The following is a 21,405-nucleotide window of genomic DNA, read 5'->3' as shown; positions in this document are numbered from 1 at the left end:
ACACAGGCCTGCAACGCCTGCCTGCATGCCCCACCTACCTCTCCCTTCACATAAATGTTGGTTGCGCTGCGAGCACAAGTCTGCCATCAATGAAGATGGCAGTTCCCTAAGGGGCTAATGCCCCTGCCACCCTTTCGGTTGATGGCAGGGATGTGCAGTCATGAGTGCCATCAACGAAGATGGCAGCGGAGGCATCAGACCCTTAGGGAAACCTCGGCCACCATCTTGGTTAATGACAGGCATACGTGCACAGTGCAGGCAGCATTCACCAAGGGAAAAGTAGGTAGGTGGGGTATGCATGTGCCGGGGCCTGGGGTAGGCTGGTGCCGGCCTGCTTCTCTGGTCCTTTCCAGAATGTTCCTGTTCCAGCTGACCATTTCCTCTTTAGGAGTCAGTACAGTGATTGGTGGCTTTGTAGAATCTCCAGAAGCTGATCTCGTGGGGAGGCAGGAAATGTTGGAGAGCTGCTAACAGCCACATCCTGAGATAGCTCTCTGCACACAGTGAAATAACACTTGTGTTAGAGACACACTTATTGTGTCTGTTCCAGTGCGCCTCCACCTCTGTCTTCTGAAAATGGGGGCACACGACACTAGTCAAACCCCACCCCTTTTTACTCCAAAACCCTGGTTGGATCAGTTCAAGTGCTTTTTTAAAAAAATTCAGCTTCAGGCAGATTTTGTAACTGATTGGTAGATCATCCTGTTTGTCTTCCAGGTGTGGCCAATGGAAATGCATTGCAGCAGGCTCAGCAGAGACCAGTAATTGGCCCAACACTTTGCAGTGGGCAGTCCTAAAAAGTCTGAAGTCAGCAGTGGGGAAGGGAGGTGTGGCCAGCAGAGGGCAGAGTCACTTCAAAACACGGCCAGAAACACCATTCTTGCTGCTTTTGAAGCAACTAGTGTACCCACAGCCTTAGCCATTGCACATATTGCTGATACGTTTGTAAGACACAAATATGAGAGTTTATTGGAAAAGAAGGGAGAGCAGATTTCAAGGAAAATGTAGCACAAAAAGGCTGACCTTCCTGATGGGAAGTGTCTGTGTGTGTAAGAAACAAATTCCTGTACCTTTTAAAATTGTCCTTTCCTGTCTGGACAGAAGATGTGTATCTATCTACTAGCACTTATTCTCAAATAGCCCCTAACAAGGTGCCTTATGTGGCTTGCCAATTTATTTTTAGCCATGAGTGCTGTGCAAGTACCTGGCTGAAATAACTAGTGCATAAAAACAGATTCTTTAACATTGACAGTTTGCCAGATGTTGCTCTGGAAGGATGTAGGAGAGCTTGGGAATAGAATAGAATCAAACAGCAAGTTCATGTGGCTTCTTACCACATTTTCATTTTAGCACATTGAAGCATGCAGTTGGGGAAAAAAGAAAGACAACCTCATTCCCTTAAGATTCACCTCTATTTAAAGCAGATGGTGGCCCCTATCAGACACATGGTCTGGGGAGAGGAAGCACTGTGAATCAAGCACCCAGCCAGCTATATTATAGGAACCAGAGGTGCTGGAATTGCACATCTGGTTTCCTAAATTAGAGCCCTGGATGTGTCCTGAGACTCCAGCTTGTGCTTTCCTGATGGGAACTGCTTGCTGTCTTCTCTAGTGGGCATAGCCTCTAGGTTTGTTCCAAATGGCAACGGGGGACCATCTGAGCTCTGGGTAGGACATAAATATATGGACTTAGAAAGAAGCATTTTGTGGATGATTGATCTTTTTTTTTCTTTGTTAAACAATTTTAGCCACGTGAAAGGTATGCACTTAAACATGGCAGGAGTGCCCGCCATGGGATTTAAGCACCTTCTCGCTATTCTGTTGGGACAGTATTTCCCAGGACTCTTTGGTTTCCAGGATGTGGATGTCCAACAGATGTTTCCTTTCAAGGCAAAAATGCTCAACAAGCTTCTGGTGGAAAGTGGCTATGCTCACATACAAGCTACAAAGCCTGACACTGCTGGTAAAAGGCTTTTTTTACTTGCTTGTCTTATCTATGAGCAACTAATAAACATTTGTTTTCAGAAACGTACTGCTCCATTCTATCTACTTTCTCAAACAGTGAGAAGTTCCAGCAGACAGCACTGTCAGAATCTGGCTTCCTTGTAGAGATTGCTGGAAACTTAACAGTGTTTTTGGAATATTTTATTTATGTACAAATTTTCCATACTTTGACCGCTGTCCTCCTCTGGCTCTTAGTTGAGCTGATTTGGAAGTCAAGTTAGCATTCACTGAACCACTGGCACACTTCATTTATTTTAAATGTTGCCTCTTTGTACATTGAACTTTTGGATATGTTGATGATGCCTGGGGGAAACAGTCAAATTTGGCTAATGGGTTGTTATCTAGATATGCAAGCGAATTAGCTTAACTGTATTGTGATCAAGTCTCCAAACTTTTAAATGCCTTAGTTTAAAAATATTTTTTATAACTGGAAAAATGACTAAGAAAATTGGATCATACATTCATATGTATGCAGATTAAATTATTATGGGACTGAGTAACAATAGCACTGCATTGAAATAATGGCCTTACTTTCAGCATTACTGCAAAAAGTGCATATACTAATCTAGTTCAAGAGGACTCCAAATCAGGATTAAATCTGGTCTGTACCTAGCTCGTTCTTTTCTGTACACAGAAGAGGTGAGAAATACCAGACCCCGGGGGCGAGGGTGCCCATAGGACCCTCCCCAGTCCCCACTCCCTTCTGTGGCCACATCCCTCATCAATCTTGCTTCACATCCTCCTCAAGTATTTTTGCCTGGCTGGAATATGCCCTTGAACTCTGATAATGATTCTTGTTTGCCTGGGTGGAGAATAGAAAGGGAAATGCAAGTGTATGTAGATGTGCAAAGGTAAACATTATATTTATTTGTCTGCCTATTTTTGCCTCTGAGGGAGGGGAAAATAGAAAACTGTGGTGGGGAATGAAATGGATTAGAGTGGCTGGAATCCAAGACAAGCAGCACTCCACACTGCAACATTTTGTTGCAGGCCTTGCTTATATCGTTGCTAATGTCATTTCAGGAGCCATTGGTAAAACCATCTTTTGAGGACTGGCCAAGATTGTAGCACCTATTAAGTAGCTCCCTATTAGAGAGCACTAGTTTGGTATATGTAAAGCTGTGAAACTTGAGTGTAGTTTACATAGGAAATAGGAGAGAAAAAATTACAAAAGTTGGTTTAAAGGTGAGCAAACAACTTCACTGTGTGAGTAGGATCAGATGTAACAAGGGAAAGAGCATACATTGTGAAAAATACATTTTGGTTAAAACTTGTTTTAAACAAGCTGATGTGAGAAACACCCAATTAGTTTAACTGTATGGTTGTGATTAAGTCTCCAAACCCACACTACCTTTATCAACAGCAGCTTTGAAAGTACATCAGTTTCAACAAGACATTGCAGCTTGCATATCTGATGGTCTTCACAAATGGTCTTCCCTGCGATGTCTGGATTTGTCCTAATTATACCTCTGACTGTTTTGGAAAGGATTAGCAGGATTCTTTTGTGGGTCATCCACAGCAGAGCAAATCAGAGCTAGCATAGTGGGATCAGCATCATGCTTCACTTTGCTTCTTTCCACCTATGGTGGCAGTTCTGCCTTTCAGAGAAGCAGAGCTACCATCAGCTGCCATCACTACTGAGAGAAACAGGCAAGGTAAGGAAATGTCCTGGCTTACCCTGGCCTCCATAGGAATGCAGGAACACAGGAATCTGCCTTATACTGAGCCAGACCATTGGCCCATCTAGCTTAGTATCATTGATTACTGACTTGACCAGCAGCTGCTCTCCAGGATTTCAAACAGGGTTCTGTCCCAGCCCTGCCTGGAGATACCAGGGATTGAACCTGGGACATCCTGCATGCACTGCTGATGCTCTTCCATTGAACCAAGGCCCTTCCCAGTTGCCAAGACTGGATCCTACCCATGGACTGCAAATAGCAGGTTTAAGATTTGGTTTTCCCTTTATAACTTAAGAACAAAATCCTCAAAGCTGTTTCAGCCTGTTTGTTTATTCTATAAGGCTCTTAATCCTGTTGAAACATTTTGTATGTATGTATGTGTATATAATTTGTCCCACAAAGCAACTTGCCAAGCATATCTTTATTTAGAGTCTTATCAAACAGCAGCTGTTCTAGGCAGCTGGAGTCTTGTGTTTATTGGGTGGCGGGGGGGAAGTTAGTTGAAAATGTGCTGGATGAAGGTGAACCTCTGGTTTTCATTCTCTTTAGGCTGTGGCTTGAATGACTCTCCTGTGGGCTTGGCTGCGTACATCCTGGAGAAGTTTTCTACATGGACCGATCCTGCCTTTCAAAATCTAGAAGATGGAGGACTAGAAAAGTGGGTGTCATTTCTCCCCACCCCTCTAGGTGTACAGATGCTTATTTGCCAACCACCTTGTGTGTTGGATGCTTAACTGACACTTCTTGGTCTTCCTTCAGACCAGAGAGGGCTGGCTCATCATGGGGGGTAGAGAGGTATTAGTATCCTTCCCTCCTGCCCTGCAACTCCTATACTCTCTCCTGGGGTATAGGGCTTAGGCATTGGAAGAGCACTTGTCCTTCTGTGCTCTTCCCCCTCTGCTTGGGCTGTCCACTGTCCCCCCTTCTCCCCCCTCCCCTGTGGTACCCTCTGCTTTGTTTAGGGCAGCACTGTGAACCCGGAAGCAACCCTCCTCTCCTGCCCATGTCCTGTCTTTGCCCAACCATGTTTGCTTTCAGTCAAGTCAGCAGTGTCAGAGAATCGAATGTAACACAACTCACCACAGTCTATTTAAGTGTTTGTGTTCCACCTTTCCAGTGCAAGTTCAAAGCAGCTTAATGCAGATGCTCCTCGATTTGCAGTTAAGTCTGACTGAGCAAAGAGGTTTGTGCCCTGCTGCAGCAACAGCCTGCATTGTTGCTGAATTTAAGAAATCAAATCATGCAGACGATGCTGAAGTTGATTACTAGTTCCCAGTGCCCTATTTGCTTAAAAGTTTGAAACACAGCTCAGTCAAACTGAAAAAAGAACGCAAGTTATATGTCCTTGCTCTCATCTAATGTCACCATGCACTTATGAGTCTTGTGCAAACATATCCCTTATGACTGGAGAAATGTATTGTAAAGGGGTCAGTCTTCCTTTTACAGAACAAGAATTTGCAAAAAGAACACCTGTTTGCTCCACATTCTAACTTGGTTTTTGTGAAGTCCTGTAGTTTGAAAATGGCTTCGACCCCTTTCCTCACTCTGTTAAGTTCTGAGAGGAAAGAAAGCCTAACCTAGTCTTTATAACAAAGATTTATGGCCAGCAAGTCAGCTGCTCTGCAGACTGCTCTTATGCCATAATCAACTTTACATCTCCTGACTGCCTGGGCAGATGGACATGTTTTGGCCCTAGCAGTGGAATCATCTAAACTGGACATAATCCTCTGAGCACTTCCCCTACAATAAGACCTGTTGAAAGGGAGTGGATTCCTAACAGGGCTTCAGCAAAATAACTGAGCCATGTTTTTTAGCAATTATATAAATGGGTATATTCTATAAATGCATAGTGCTTGAGGGGTTTGCTGTCCATACTCTGTCCCTGTCCTGACAAAGTCAACAAGAAAGGACTTAGTTTTACTAGATTATCATTTGGTGCCTCCTTTAAAAAAAAGATTGAAAAGCAAAAACAGACAGCCATGATAAATGGAAGGAAGAAATGTATTCCAACAATGTCACAAAAAGTCAGGCTAAATTTAGTTGTCAGGAAAAAACATTTCTGAACTGCCTAATATACATGTGCTCATAGAGATCCTTCGTCAGCCTTTCCCAGCTGTGCTGGCCAGGCTGTTAGGAGTTGTAGCCCACAACATCTAAAGCATTGGTTCTTAACCTTTGTTGGGCCAAGGACCCCTCTAAGAATGTAATGAAAGCTATAGACCCAAATAAATAAATACAATTTATTTCACTACATCAGAAATTGATTTTTTTTGTCCCCGGTTCACGGACCTCCATGGACTCCAGGTTAAGAACCGCTGCCTTAAAGGCTCTAGAATTTGGTAGTGATATGCAACTTGGGCTTGGGATAAAAATAGTCTCCAGATTTTGATGATGCTCTAAAAATAATGGAGCTCTTGGTATGAGGCTCTGCCAGGGTGTGTATTAAGAGCAAATTGGTGCTAAAAAGTATTTGAATGCACCTTCTTTGCTATGAATGATTTATGGAATATTAATGGATAGCAGTCTGTCAGATTTTTATAGTCTTTCCAGCTAATATACTATTAATCACGTCTGGTAGGGTTCGAGTCTCTGAATAACATATGTTAATTTTGTTTGTTTTTTTCTACCGTTTTGGGGAGGAGATGACACTGAGTCTTTAAAATGATTTTGTATGTTGTGGACAAAAAGAATAATCTGATCTTCAGAGATATTGCATAATACCCAGGGTTACTCAAATTCATAGTAGACCTATTGAAATTACTGGACTTACTCTGAGTATGACTAATGTTGGATATCATCCACTGTATCTGTCATTTCTGCTGTCCCCTCTTTGCTTGGTATAAAAACTTCATATCTTGGAAAGCGAAATCAGAAATGAGATTCTTGTGAGTAGTCACTTCCGATAGTACTTTTCTTGCTTCCTTCTCTCTTCTTTTGCATGCCTTGTAAATTGCCCCTAAAGGAGAGGGGTAACAGAATGATGTGTTTGCTTCAAAATGTTAGCACACTCAGAGTGCAAATCTGTACATGTCTACTCAGATGTAATTCCACGCTTTCAACTGAAAGCAAGTGAGAGGAGGCAGTGCAGTCTACACAATGATCTTTTTTAGGGCTCTCATGCATCGCTGATTAGATGTATCAGATCCCTGCAAACCCTACAGCAGCCATGTACTGGTCACATTGATTCCCTGTAGTCTGGGTGGCTATGAGAGTCTTAGGAGCAGCACAACTTTGCAGCCTTCTAAGGGAAAGGATTTTCCAAAATTATAATTTAACCAAGAGAAGGAATTTACAAACAAGACAGATGTGGTTTCTAACAGACGTGGTGGTGGAGTTCCCCGAACGAGTGGTAAATGGTGGTCCCAGGGATATGAAAGCAGTGTGCTTGCTGCAGACTCTGCGTCTCTGGAGTCTTGTGACCTCATGACCTCAGTTGATTATACTGCCTCTTCCAACTTTCATTTGCTAAAGAAGTTGGACAGCAGGCTGGGTCATGGCCATTAGCAGAAAGGCAGCTCCTAAAGCAAGTAACTCACATCCTTATTTGTCAGTTTCAGATGCCCTATCCCTTGTGTTTCCAATCAGGCTTCCAGATGCAAAGAGGCACTTCTGAAGGCTTCGTCCTGGCACCTGTGAAGCCTCTCCATTTCCACAGACAGCCCCCCCCCCAATGGAGTTATCTTTTTCCCCTGTTTGGAAGTGAAACAGGAGTAATCTCTGGAAAAGTACAAAGAGTTGAGATAGGAAGTGTGACAAGTGTTGCTCCTTTCTTCCCCTCTTCCTCTTCCAGCTCTCTTTCCTCTTTCAGCTCTCTGCTGTTTCAGGCAGATGGAGATTGGTGCTTCAGCAGAAAGCGCACTGACCAGGAGGCAAAGCCTTTTTTTTATTTATAATATTTATCTAAGACTGCTCATTAAAATAATACTAAGACAGTGTAAAATAAAAAAATCCAAAAGAACAATCCAAATAAAATTCAATATGCAATTGCAATAACCCAATAAAATCAATGCATCGCAGTTGCCGTAGCCAGGAATTGTTCAGCTGGTACCAGAAGTTTGAGTAAATATATGTTTTTACAGAAGCGCATTGCAGTAGATGCTTACCATATTTCAGTGGGGAACTCATCCCTGAGGCTGCGGGCAGCCGTGGAGAAGGCCCTCCTTCAAGGTGCATTGAGACCTCTTAATGAACAGTCGGCCATATATAGGCAAGGATGGTCTAATAGGGCCTCCTCTGAAAGTCTTAGTGAATGGGCAGTTGTCTTATGGAAGAAGATGTTCTTTCAGATTTCCTGATCCTAAGTTGTTTAGGGCTTTATAAGTTACTAACAAAACCTTTAACCTTTTGAAAGAAAGAAAGAGGTGTGAAGGAAGGATCCAACCAGGGAAAGAAGGAAAGGAATGAACTAGGGTGTGTGTTTTGTTTTCCTTCTCTCTGTAATGCTTTTTGTTCCCCCATGTTCCTCTGGGCAGATTGTGTTTGTTTATTTCCTCCTTTCTAAGTGTTTGTGGTTTGGGTTTGGTTTCCCTTCCTCCTTTCTTGGGGTGGGGAGGTGAGGGAGAGATTCTGGTTTTTTTCCCTGCTCTCCTCCCAGCTGGTCTGCCTACCTGTCTCCCTCCAAGAACCGAAGAAAAACGCATGCAGAATGAGAGTGAGCAGGGAGCACTCCCAACTAATTGTGAGCAGGCATACTTCCCACAGCTCATGGCAGCCATTTTGTAACTCACAAAGTCCCCCCCCCCTCGGCAGCAATGTTTAGCAATCACAATACTTCCTGAAAATTCCAAATGTACCCATGGGTCCGCAAGGGTTGGGGACCCCTTCCCCTAGCTAATGGGTTCTTTGGAAGTGATACGGAGAGAAGCATCTACTGTGCGCTGCCTAGAAGTACTTGCCAAAGCCCCATGTCATCTGATAATGAGACCCCCTTGTGTCAGTCAGATTGGGCATGGAAGGGGTTGAGAGTGAATGGTGGTGTGGAAAGAAAACTGCCCTCTTCTACAATACCAGACATTAACTGCAATAATACTGACAAATAATTTCACTGCGTTCTGATGTAGCTGTTTCTGGGATGTATTTTTCAGGAAATTCACTCTGGATGACCTTCTCACAAACATCATGATCTACTGGGTATCCGGATGTATAGTCTCTTCAATGCGTTTTTACAAAGAGAATCTGGGGAAAGGAATTGGCGTACATAAGCATGAGAAGTAAGAGATTCCTCTCCGCCTATCTTAGAGTGCTCTCTTCATACCGTACGCACACAGACATATGCACTCGCCCTAGTAGAGTTTCTCAGATCCACTCTCATATAATACCATGCATGTGGAGAAAGTATACATGAAGGTTTTCCTGGTGATTTGTAAAATCTGCAGCCAGAGATTTCACTGTCAGTAATAATACCATAAAAATGCATCAAATCTGTATGCAGGGTGCAGGTCTAATGTAGCTTTGTAGCAGGGCCAAGAAAGTCCAGGAAGCTCACATCCTAGCAAGAGCCCTGCACATTTCTTAGGCAAGTTCATATGATTGTTCAGTTTTCTTCGTTAGTTTACTTTCTAATCATAGTATTGGTGGGAGGTGGGGTTAAGTCTCACAAAGGGAAAGTCTCTTACAATGGAAACTGTACTGAGAACATTATAATTGAGTTATAATCCATCTGCAAACAACATAGTCCAGTTTGAGCTATATAATATATAGTAAAATAATTACTATATGAATCACCTATGTAGCACTGTTGACTGCTAAGGATTTTAGAGGCACCATATTATTCATGTTGTTTGGTTAAAGAGTTAGCACAGGGATGGTGAATTTTAATGCTCAAGTGTAATTTGATTCTTCAGAAAATGTCAAGAGGCTGAAAGTATGTTTGCTGAACAACCTGAGCCTCTTATGGATGGACAGGTTCTATGATGCAACAAGAAGTAATTACTGGCTTAGTGATATACTTTAAAAAAAATAAACTACCAAACAAGATGCAAATATAGTATAGAGCATTTCTCCAATCTCTTTAAATATGTTTTCATTATATTATAAGTAGGACCATTAGTAGTGTTAATGGAAGACATGTCTATCCAAGGCTATTATAGATATCTAGTCATTATCATTACATATATTTATATATTATTACATTTATATCCCACCTTTCCTCCCAGGAGCTGAAGGTAGCATACAAACATGGTTTCTAACAACAACCCTGTGAAGTAGGTTAGGCTGAGAGATAGCCCAGTATTACCCAGTGAGCTTCATGGCCAACTGACAATTTGAACCCTAGTCTCCCAGGTCGCAGTCCGACACTCTAACCACTGTGTACTAGCACAAGGCATTTCATGAAGTCTCAAAATGGGTGCTTGTGCTAAGCCCATGTTGTATGAAATCTTCCGCTGGCTCTGGTTCAGCAGTACTGCTACCAACATTTCTTCCACTCCCCTATTTCTGGAGCAGAAGCAGACCTTGCCCTGGCACAGCACATGGATGCAACCCTGTGCACATGTCCCTGGGCGTCAGACCTATTCAGCTCAGCGGGACTTACTTCTGAGTAGATATGCATATTAGGATTGTGCCCCCAGTCTTCCTTTTCCCTATTTTGCCTGCAGTTCAAAATCCTGTTCAAAGAAAGCCCTATAGTGGGGGAAGAAAGTGTCATGTTTTCCCCCTTGGTTGTTTTGCAGAGTCTCCGTTCAAGTTCCTACAGGAATTGCTACATTTCCCAATGAAGTCCTGTACACACCCAAGTCATGGGCTCAACAGAAGTATGTGAACATTGTTTCATTCAACTACATGCCCAGGGGTGGACATTTTGCGGCTTTTGAGGAACCAGAGCTTCTTGCAGCAGACATTCTACAGTTTGTGGAAAAAATGGAAAAGGGTGACTTAGTCAAGAAGAAATAATTTCTTTGGGTGGTGGGCTGTTATAACTGCCACTGTAGAGAGACTCCTGCAGGGCTGTATTTTTTTTCCAATAAAAAAATTGAGATTAGAAATGGGAAATGTGCTTTGCATTTAGAGCAGCTTCCGCCAAAATCCTAGATTTTTTGTTTTGTAGCTCTGTCTCTGTGGCCAGATGAAAACTGAATGATCCTCATTCAAGGTGACATTGTGATGGGTTTGTACAGTGCAGTGCCTGAACACTGAATGAGGATGTCTCTGGTTCAAATTGTTATTATTTATGTAGCACCATCCATGTACAGTACATGACAATTTATCAACAGTGAGCAGGCAGGTTCCTGCCACAAGGAACTTGCTGTCTGGAGGTAGACATAAGGAGGCAACCAAGGAAGGTGAAGGAGATCGTCCTCATCCATGAACTCACAAAGTAGCCTCTTAGGCAAGCCATTCTCTCAGCCTCAGTCCTCACCCACCCCAAATCTGAATTATGAGTATGGGCACACCTAATGAGATGATGTAATAATTGTTGGGAATAAAGCACCTACACTTGTAACAAGTAACTAGAGCCAGTCGGGGGACCATCGACAGAAAGGCAACTTATTCTTCCCTTGCTAATTCCTTCTTCATTAAAAACGTTTTGATTTTTTATCAGGCTTTCCTTCCTTCTTCTTTTTCTAGCTAGGCAGAAACAATGTATGTGCCTGCTAGTCTCATGACTGTATAATAGCCACATGTATGCCTGTCCTCAGAAGTGGCTTTATTTCCCATTAGTAATAAATCTTAAGTTTCTTTATTCGTTCAACCATACTATTCATTTCTGCACTCTACTGCAATACACATCAAACTCTAATCATAATTTCTTAGACAATGGGCATGAAGCAAAATTCTCTTTTCCCAAGTGCCTCTGCTAAGTGAGCTACAGCAGATTGCCATGATAGAAATGACCTTTTCATTAGTGGCCCCTTGGTTATGAAATACATTCCTTAGAGAGGCCTGCCTGGGTGCCTATTTTAATGTCCATCTAGTACCAGGCCAAGGCCTTTTTTATTTTCCCAGGTATGTTGTGGTTTTTACACTGTGTGGATTTCTTTTTTGTTTCTCTGCCCTTTGTTTTAGCTGATTTATTTTATTATCCCACCCTTCCTCCCAGCAGGAGCCCAGGGCAACAAACAAAGTGCTAAAAACACTTTAAAACATCATAAAAACAGATCTTAAAATACATTAAAACAAAACAGCCTTAAAAACATTTAAAAAACCAACTTTCAAAAAGGGTTAAAAACATTATTAAAAAACATATTAAGCAATTCTAACACAGACGCAGACTGGGATAGGTCTCAACCTAAAAGGCTTGTTGAAAGAGGAAAGTCTTCAAAAGGCACCGAAAATATAGCAGAGATGGTGCCTGCCTAATATTCAAAGGTGCTACAAAGTCTCTTTTGCCCTCTGCAAAATGATTTTTTAATTTTATAGTAATACTGTATTAGCAGCATTTTATTTTACTTTGCTGTAATCATGTTTGCTTTACTTATGTTTGCAAGCCACCCAGTGAGCTTTGGTTACAGGGTGGCCTATGAATTGTTTAAAGAAACAAATAAAAACAAGCATGATCATTAGGTATATCCAGACATTAAGTCAATCATCTGATAATTCTGTCACTTGTTTAGCATGTCTTCTCTTGGGAATTCTTTAATTTACTTTGTTTTTAAAGGACTGGAGGTGCATAGGTTGAGAAATTAGCCTAGTGGTAAAAGGAAGGGCCAGAAGATTGGGTGTAAGGATGCTGAAGTGCAGGAGTGGGGACCCTGTGGTCTTGCAGATGCTGTTGTACTACAACTTCCATAATCCTGGGCCATTGGAGTAGGAGTCCAACAACATCAGGAGGACCACAGATTCTCCATCCTTGTTGTAGGGAAAGAGTCTGAAGTAGTGGCAGTGGGAACTGTAAAAAGCACTCACTTGAGGGTCTGCTTGCAACTGAATAGGGATCAAATGCTTTCCGCCTATTTCCAACATTCTACCCACCTATGAGTGCTGGACGTTGTGGTTGTTTTCATACAACTTTTTTCATCTGGAATTACCATCTTTTGTTCACTCACTTTTTATGAAGCAACCAGATGTCAGCCCCTTGCATTGCAGTGTTTTTTGTGTGGTCCGCCTGTGTTTTCCCCCAAATCTCATTTGTGGTGATTTGGAGGAAGGGTGTGGTTGGTAGTAAAATGCAATTGCAGCACTGGCCTGGACAGTGTTGACAGGCTTATTGAGACATTAAAGGGCTTCTATGCTTTTAATTAAAAGTCCACTGTTCTGCCCCTTGTACAGTTTCCTATGTGCCATGCCTGGGAGATTACAGATGAATTGACATTTAATTTTTCCTTTAATAGTCAGTCTTAATTGTTCCTTATTGTCAGTTTCTGTGTGAGCTCCAGCTTCTTCTTCTTCCATTTTTTAAAATAGAAATGGAGAAAATAAATAATTAAAGCCACCACTGTCCTGGGAAGAGAAATATACAAAAAGGGGCAATATATCACTAATCCCCACAGGAAGCAGTAAAATGGGAAGGACTTGCAAACAGAGACCTTTGACTACCTTTCCTTACCGAATGCTTACTGCTTAATAAGGATGTCATCTGGTTTTCAAAAAAGTCTGAGGTGTTCCATTTTGTATCAGAACCAGATTCCTTGCTGCATAAGAATGCATGCAGCCCTGAAATTTTAAAATATGAGAAGCTGAACTTGTGCCTTATTTTGCTGTGTGTAACTTTGATGATTTTATGTTTAGGTTTAAATTCCTGCTGAACTATAAACTGATGTGCATATTGTCAACTCTTAGATCAAACTACCTCACAGGTTGGTTGTGAGGATAAGTGAGGGATAAATTATAAGGCACTTTCCCCTCTGATAACTGCTAGAGGGATGAAATACCAGCTTGATAGGTATCATAAGCCACAGCATGGCATGCAGCTGCCAACTTGCAAATTATAAATTATGCCATTTTTCTTTTTGCTTCTATAGAATACATAGACTTGCTTACATTGAATTTAAAAAAACCTAGCAAGCATCTTATGGTAAATATGTCAGTGCATGACTTTACATAAAAGGAATGCCTGACCTGGGAAAACAATACTTGTATTGGTTTAATGGGTTGGTCTGCTTGTTTATAATTGTCATTTGAGCAACAGAAAGGTCAAAATAAAGCAGCAGCTTATGAGAAAACTTGGACCTGTAGGATTTTTTAAACCACTTCAGAAGCACTTACATCCACTCCTTTGTGGGCAGAACATTAGCTCTGACATTTCAAAGGAGAAAGAGACAGCCCTTTTTGTTCAAGTTTGCTTTTGGTAGGCTGGGAGAGAGCAAGATGGAGTTTCTAGTGAACACATTGTTACCCACCCCACCCTGTTTTGATTAGGAAAGATAAATGTTGAATAAAATAAACATATGTATATAATTTACTAGCAGAAATCAGTAATGATTTGAAATGAATGCTGATGAAAGTTAGAGGAAAGCACAAAAGCAGGACTACAGCTGAACATCAAGAAGACTAAAGTAATGACAACAGAAGATTTATGTAACTTTAAAGTTGACAACAAGCACACTGAACTTGTCAAGGATTATCAATACCTTGGCACAATCATCAACCAAAATGAAGACAATAGTCAAGAAACCAGAAGAAGGCTAGGACTGGGGTAGGCAGCTATAAGAAAACTAGAAAAGGTCCTCAAATGGAAAGGTGTATCACTGAACAGTAAAGTCAGGATCATTCAGACCATGGTATTCCCGATCTCTATGTATGGATGTGAAAGTTAGACAGTGAAAAAAGCAGATAAGAGAAAAATCAACTCGTTTGAAATGTGAAATTTGGAGGAGGGCTTTGCACATACCATGGACTGAGAAAAAGACAAATAATTGTGTGTCAGAATAAATTAAACCAGAACTGTCACTAGAAGCTAAAATGATGAAACTGAGGTTATCATACTTTGGACACATAATGAGAAGACATGATTCACTAAAAAAGACTAATGCTGGGGAAAACAGAAGGGAACAGAAAAAGGGGAAGGCCAAACAAGAGATGGATTGATTCCATAAAGGAAGCTGCAAACCTGAACGTACAAGATCTGAACAGGGTGGTTCATGACAGATGCTGTTGAAAGTTGCTGATTCATAGGATCACCATAAGTCATAATCAACGTGAAGGCACATAATAACAAATATATATAATTTTAGAAGTTTGATGTCATATAAGACAGCTTACTATGTTAATATTTCATGGCCCACTAGCAGTTCTTCTTGCCTTTCAGTGGGGAAGGGGCATAGCTCAGTGGTTGAGCATCTTTTTGCATGCAGAAGGTTCCAGGTTCAATCCTTGGTATCTGCAGGTAGGGCTGGGAATAACCCGCTACACTGTCTGTGTAGACCAGTAATTCTCAAACGGTGCGCCCAGGCACTGGTGCGCCCTAAGAGGTGGCTAGGTGAGCCTCAAATATTATGAAAGTATATTTTAAAAATGAGAAGAAACCCATTTGTATAGGGTAAGTAATAGTTTTCTATAGTTTATTTTTATTCATAGTTTAAAATATATTAATATATTTTTAATTTTGTACAGTGCGCCAGAAAATTTTTATGTTTTACAGTGCACCACGAACCAAAAAAGTTTGAGAACCACTGGTGTAGACAGTACTACAGTAGATAGAACGTTGGTAGAAGGCATCTCCTATGTTCCAACCTGATCCTAATGTTATTTATTGCAAATAAGGTTGCCAAAGCTCAGTGGCAGAGCATCTACTTTGCCTGTAGGAGGTCCCATGTTCTATCCCTGCCATCTCCAGGTAGCACTGGGGTTGACCCCTGTCTGAAACTGAGGACAGAAGCTGCCAGTCAGTGTAGATAATAGCTAGGTAGTCCAATGGTCTGACTCAGTATGAGGTAGATTGCTATGTTGCCAATACTTGGAAATTGCTGAAGCAACCGACTCTGCCTGCTTTATTTATCCATAAGTCTTTGATTCTTTCCTTGGCTTTTTGACTGACATTAATTTGTCCTCCTTTGTTTCCATTTCCCCCGTGTGGTCTCCTATTTCAGGGCATGAAGTCACCCGGCAGAGTGTATTCCTTGGGTTCACTAACATCTGTTGTAGCCAGGGAGCATAGCTGTACAGTAATTTAAATTAATGTTCCCCAGTAGACTGATCTGCCATGATGCAGACAAAATAAGTGGGAAGGAAGTTCACTAAGTGATGTTTGCCAGAGCTTTTTTCCACTGTAAGTGCAGGAAAATTTTGTTATCTTGCCTCCTGTAATGGCCCTATTTCAGGGACCAGAACTAGAGAAGGGGAAGTAGGAAAAGCTACTGCAGACACTGCTACGCTCTTGTACTAACAACTTGTGTGTGTGTGTGATGTGTGTGAGTGAGAGAGGGGGGGCCGTGGGTATAAATTATACTACAGCTGGCTTGAGAGAAAGCTCCTTTTGCATTCAGAGACTTCTGATGGCTTGGCAGCTGTTATGCTGTGTAACTAGAGACAGCTTTAAAAAAAAAACACCCCATACAACACACAGCAACCACCACAAGGGAAGACGATGTTATAATTGTATTATGTGTGTTCTGTCCTGCAAGCAAGCCAAGAAGTTGCTTACCTAAAATTTATCTCTTTCAGGACATTTGTTAAAGCCTTGTATGTTTGACACAGTTCAAGACAATAGCCCTACTAGACTATGGAAACTTGGGAAGTAATGTAATAAGGTGCCACAGGTTTCTATAGTTAATCTACCAAATCAAATATTCTTTATTACAGTCCAAGTCCAGCATTAGTTCATTGATCAGTGTTTAGAAGAGCTGAAATTGTTCTCAGAATTGGCCCAAGCAGCTGTTGATGAATATTCTCCATGTGTGTTGACATTCCACATTTCTGTTTGACATCCAAAGGAGCCTGAGGGATGGAGGCTGATCAGGTGTGGCCAGAGCGTGGTGCCTGCTACTTGCAATGATGCTCCCCCTGCTGAAAAAGCGGGCCCTGGACCCAATGGATTGTAACAACATATCCCTCCTTTTGGGAGAAGGTGATTTAGAGGGTCCAGAACAACTGAAGGCATTCCTGGATGAGAATGATTATCTGGATCCATTCCAGTCTGGATTCGGGATCAAATCAGCCTCGTTACCCTAATGGCTGATGTGTATAAAGAGAACAGGTGCAGTGCAAGCCACCTTCTTGCTCTCTCATTGGATTTTGATACCATTGGTCATACACACACGTGCGTTACCAGGTGTGTGCGCACACTATTATATATATGCATATATATGAATATGAATAATGTTTGGTTAAAGAGACCAATCCTTCCCCCGACTCCCTAAAAAAGACTTCATTTTCAAAGCTGTTCAACACAAGGTTGTTTTTCATTCCACTCTGCAAATAAGGCTTTTGTTATACTTAAAAACCCCACAATTGCACAGAAGATAAGTGGCAGGCATAATGCAGTTTCAATTTTTTAAGCCAAGGCTTCAAGAAGAAGATACAATTAGGGAAATACAAGCTGATGAGCTACTTTTAGTATAGCCATTTTTTCTGAAAACATCTGAACCACCATCTGAAAGCTGTGTCCTTTTAAGCAAGGTATCCAAAATTGAGACATTGCAGGGGGGAGGGGGCTCCAATAGAAATATACATATATTTAAAATTGCCTCCTGCTATTAACCACTGAGGGGTTTTCCGGTAACCTTTTCATCCCTAATTAGACACAACTCCAGCCATTTGAGGACTACGCCAATTAGTCAGGCTCTATGCTTAGGTGTAGCAGTGAGCTCCTCATTAACATTCCATCCCCAGTCAAAGGGTTGCTCTCCAAAAGAGGTCAATGATGCAGTCCCCATTTTAGAATACTGACCTTTCCTGTTAAAGGCTGCCTGTGCTACAAGGACACTGTGTACCTTTCCCATTCACATATTCGCACAATCATGTTGTCACTATTTCAGAGATCAAGCTTGCTGCAACAAAAACACACAAGACTACAGCAGATTGTGGCTATACACTGATTGTAAATGGAGCTCTTCCTTCTGTTCAAATTTGTTCCACTCTTGAGTGACAACCATGAAGCATTAGCAACAGAAATGTTGTACAGGTGCAGACCTACCCTAGGATAGCGAGAGCAATATTAAATGATATACTTGTTATGCGTGTGTGCCCTTCAGTCAAATGTGGTGAACCTTTGGCCTTCCAGAGGTTGCTGAACTTCAACTCCCATCAGCCCCAGCAAGCATGGCCAATGCCAGGGATGATGGGAGTTACAGTTCAGCAACCTTTGGAGAGCCCAAGGTTCTCCACACCTGCCTCAAATGCAACTTTTAAAAGCTCAGATTGCCATGGGAGTCCCCAGTTTGAATCAGGACCCTAGTGTGTGGGGGTAGGAGGCGTTCATCCTTTGCCCCATACTATGATGTTAGTTTAGATTCATAGAATACTAGAGCCGGCAGGGGCCTATAAGGCCATCAAATCCAACCCCCTGCTCAATGCAGGAACCCAAATAAAATCATTCCCAAAAGATGGCTGTCCAGCTGCGTCTGGAATGCCTCTACTGTCAGAGAGCCCACTACCTCTCTAGGTAATTGGTTCCATTGTTGTATGGCTCTAACAGGAAGTTTTTCCTGATGTTCAGTCGAAATCTGGCTTCCTGCAACTTGAGCCATTATTCCGTGTCCGGCATTCTGGGACGATTGAGAAGAGATCCTGGTCCTCTGTGTGACAACCTTTCATGTACTTGAAGAGTGCTATCATATCTCCCCTCAGTCTTCTCCAGGGTAAACATGCCCAGTTCTTTCAGTCTCTCCTCATAGGACTTTGTTTCCAGTCCCCTCATCATCCTTGTTGCCCTCCTCTGAACTTGTTCCAGTTTGTCTGCATCCTTCTTGAAGTGTGGAGACCAGAACTGGATGCAGTACTCAGGATGAGCCCTAACCAGTGCTGAATAGAGGAACTAATACTTCACGCAATTTGGAAAGTATACTTCTGTTAATGCAGCCTAATATAGCATTTGCCTTTTTTGCAGCCACATCACACTGTTGGCTCATATTCAGTTTGTGATCAACGACAATTCCAAGATCCTTCTCACATGTTGTATTGCTGAGCCAAGTATCTCCCATCTTATAACTGTGCATTTGGTTTCTTTTTCCTAAGTGTAGAACTTTGTGTTTATCCCTGTTGAATTTCATTCTGTTGTTTTCAGCCCAATGCTCCAGCCTATCAAGGTCCCTTTGAATTTTGTTTCTGTCTTCCACGGTATTAGCTGTGCCCCCAATTTTGTATCATCTGCAAATTTGATAAGAATGCTCTGCACCTCCTCATCCAAGTCGTCAATAAAAATGTTGACGATCACTGGTGCCAGGATCGAGCCCTGTGGTACCCTATTCGTTACTTCCGCCCAGTTTAAAAAGGAACCATTGATAAGCACTCTTTGAGTACGAATCTGGAGCCAACTGTGGATGCACCTGATAGTTGTTCCATCCAGCCCACATTTAGCTGGCTTGCTAATCAGAATATTATGGGGCACTTTGTCAAAAACTTTGCTGAAGTTGAGATATATTATATCCACAGCATTCCCACAGTCTACAAGGGAGGTTACTCGATAAAAAAATGAGATAAGATTAGTTTGGCAGGATTTGTTCTTCATAAATCCATGTTGGCTCCTAGTAATCACCGCATTGTTTTCAAGGTGCTTACAGAATGACTGCTTTATAATCTGCTCCAGAGTTTTTCCAGGGATTGATGCTAGGATGACTGGTCTGTAGTTCCCCAGTTCCTCCTTTTTGCCCTTTTTGAAGATAGGGACAACACTGGCTCTCCTTCAGTCATCTGGCACTTCACCAGTCCTCCATGATTTCGCAAAGATAATATAAAGAGTTCTTCAGCTAGTTCCTTCAATACTCTAGGATGCATACTCTAGATTGGTCCTCTTGGGCCTAAGGGTACTGATACAGAGCTGACATATCATCTACCTTGGCCTGAGGTAGCTGATCTTGAGTGTCCTGAAAAGATAGCAAATTATTAGATATGTAGTTAATTATTACTGCATTTTTATTCCCATCTTGGTTTGGTTCTCTCCTTAGTTATATGGTATAAGTACCATATATTTTAAACTCAGCATACATTAGAAATTGTGTGATTTTGGTGGGTTTTTTTTTAACCACATTTGTATAATAAAATGTTGATTTTTCTCTCCTGATACCAAAATAACCTTGGCGCGTGCATGTGTGTGTGTGTAAAAGCACCATTTGCTGCTCTGCCTCAAGTAACAAAATGTCTTGAGTTGGCCCTGTGGGTCAGCACATGTTCTCCAGCTGGGCCCAGTTAGATTTCCCTTCTGGTCTTACGCAAACCTTTCTTCAGCAGTTGCTCTGTACACTGCTGACAACATTAACCTTTCACCTTCCAGCTAATGGATAGGGGTCCATAGGCCACTCTGTCCCCTGAGCTTCTGCAAAAGTGATTTAATAACACGTCCACATTGTTAGCATTGTTTTCTCTATAAATACATCCACCACATTTCTGTTGTGCATTAAGTAAGACAGAAGAGTATTTATCCGAATTCTCTTCTTTCCCATCCTGTTCACCATTCTGGATGCTACTAAAATATGCTTATGTTGCTCCATATAATTCCGCAGTCTTCAGCCTTTTCAGATCTGGGACTTACCTTTAGCTCAAACATGCATTTGTGGACCCATTCCAAAAAATGTTTTACCATGGATTTGTATGGTGATACTGCTGCTGTTGCAACGCACCTGAGATCAGGTTGTGACCCAGTAGCAGATCCCAGCTAACCAGTTGAAGACCAATGATATAGCTGAAGCTGATGGAGGAGATCAGAATATGAGTTGTGTCTCTGTTTTTCTAAGGGGAGGGGAGGATGACCAAAGTTTGATCCAGATAATACTTCATGCAATTACCCAAGGCAGTGGTTGGGGATGAGCATTGCCATCTGTGGTTAGGAATGAATGCCATTGTCAACATACCTGTAATGCAAAGAAAGGAGGGGCACATGATATGCTTCACATCCAAATGGGCATTTGTAATATAGACGGACATTCATACCATGGATCCATATCATTTGCACCAGGAGCAGCATTGAGGACCACATTCCCTAGGGGTCATCTGTTGCATATGCATTGATGAGGCTGACTGAAAAGTGCAAGGTAGCTCTCTCTCTCTTCGTGCCACCTCCTTTCCATTTGCCACAGTGGCCCTTGAGCGGCAAGTTGCCCTATTCCTGCTCTGCTACCCCTTCTATTTAAAAAAAACCAAAAACCTAGAGGAGATTAATAGTGGGGAGGGCATAAGGCCCATGTGTAGTTCCTGTGCAGGGTAAGAGTCTGTGCAGTGAACTGAATGATAGGAGAAAGTTGCCAGATGCCTTTGGCGTGATAGTCTGCAACAGGTAGACAGCTGGCCCTCCCTGGATGTGAGATTGGGGGGGGGAGTAGAAGTGCCCTTTGTGAAAGATATTGAGTGGGTATGACTGTTCCCAATTCTCTCAGGGACATACTCAGATAACTGGTTTTGTTGATGAGCTCTTGTGTCCATATCAGGTATTTAGGAAGGACATGGGTGATGCCACCCCAATTTCAGTGATCATGCATATGGGGCACATATGGGAGGTAGAGGGAGGTATAGCCATGGGGAGGTGATGAGCTACCATAAAAGATGAAGGCAAGGCTATCTCTGCCTTGTTCCTCACTCCCACTCCTCCCATGGATGGGTTCCTTGTTGCTCATCTGCTGATCAGTACACAATAAGACCACACTCATCCATGGTTTGATTGTGGATGAGGGTGCCAATTTAATGTGTATTACCGA

At 42.1% G+C, this 21,405-nt stretch overlaps 1 protein-coding gene across 6 annotated transcripts in view; it reads left to right on the top strand.

Annotated features, from left to right (window-relative positions):
• EPHX1 (epoxide hydrolase 1) overlaps positions 1-12,195 on the top strand; it is a 42,557-nt gene extending 30,362 nt beyond the window's left edge. For all 6 annotated transcript variants that reach the window (XM_061625040.1, XM_061625041.1, XM_061625044.1 and 3 more), the window contains 4 exons: positions 1,748-1,962; positions 4,232-4,340; positions 8,767-8,892; positions 10,354-12,195. In XM_061625040.1, the coding sequence (XP_061481024.1) occupies positions 1,748-1,962; positions 4,232-4,340; positions 8,767-8,892; positions 10,354-10,573 (670 nt within the window). In that variant the 3' untranslated portion in view covers positions 10,574-12,195. The remainder of the gene's footprint in view (positions 1-1,747; positions 1,963-4,231; positions 4,341-8,766; positions 8,893-10,353) is intronic.
• The last annotated feature ends 9,210 nt before the right edge of the window (positions 12,196-21,405 follow it).

Source organism: Rhineura floridana, chromosome 4 (assembly GCF_030035675.1).
Source record: "Rhineura floridana isolate rRhiFlo1 chromosome 4, rRhiFlo1.hap2, whole genome shotgun sequence".
Classification (NCBI taxonomy): domain Eukaryota; kingdom Metazoa; phylum Chordata; class Lepidosauria; order Squamata; family Rhineuridae; genus Rhineura; species Rhineura floridana.
Note: the sequence above shows the minus strand (reverse complement) of the source record. Positions and strands in the feature narration are given on the sequence as shown.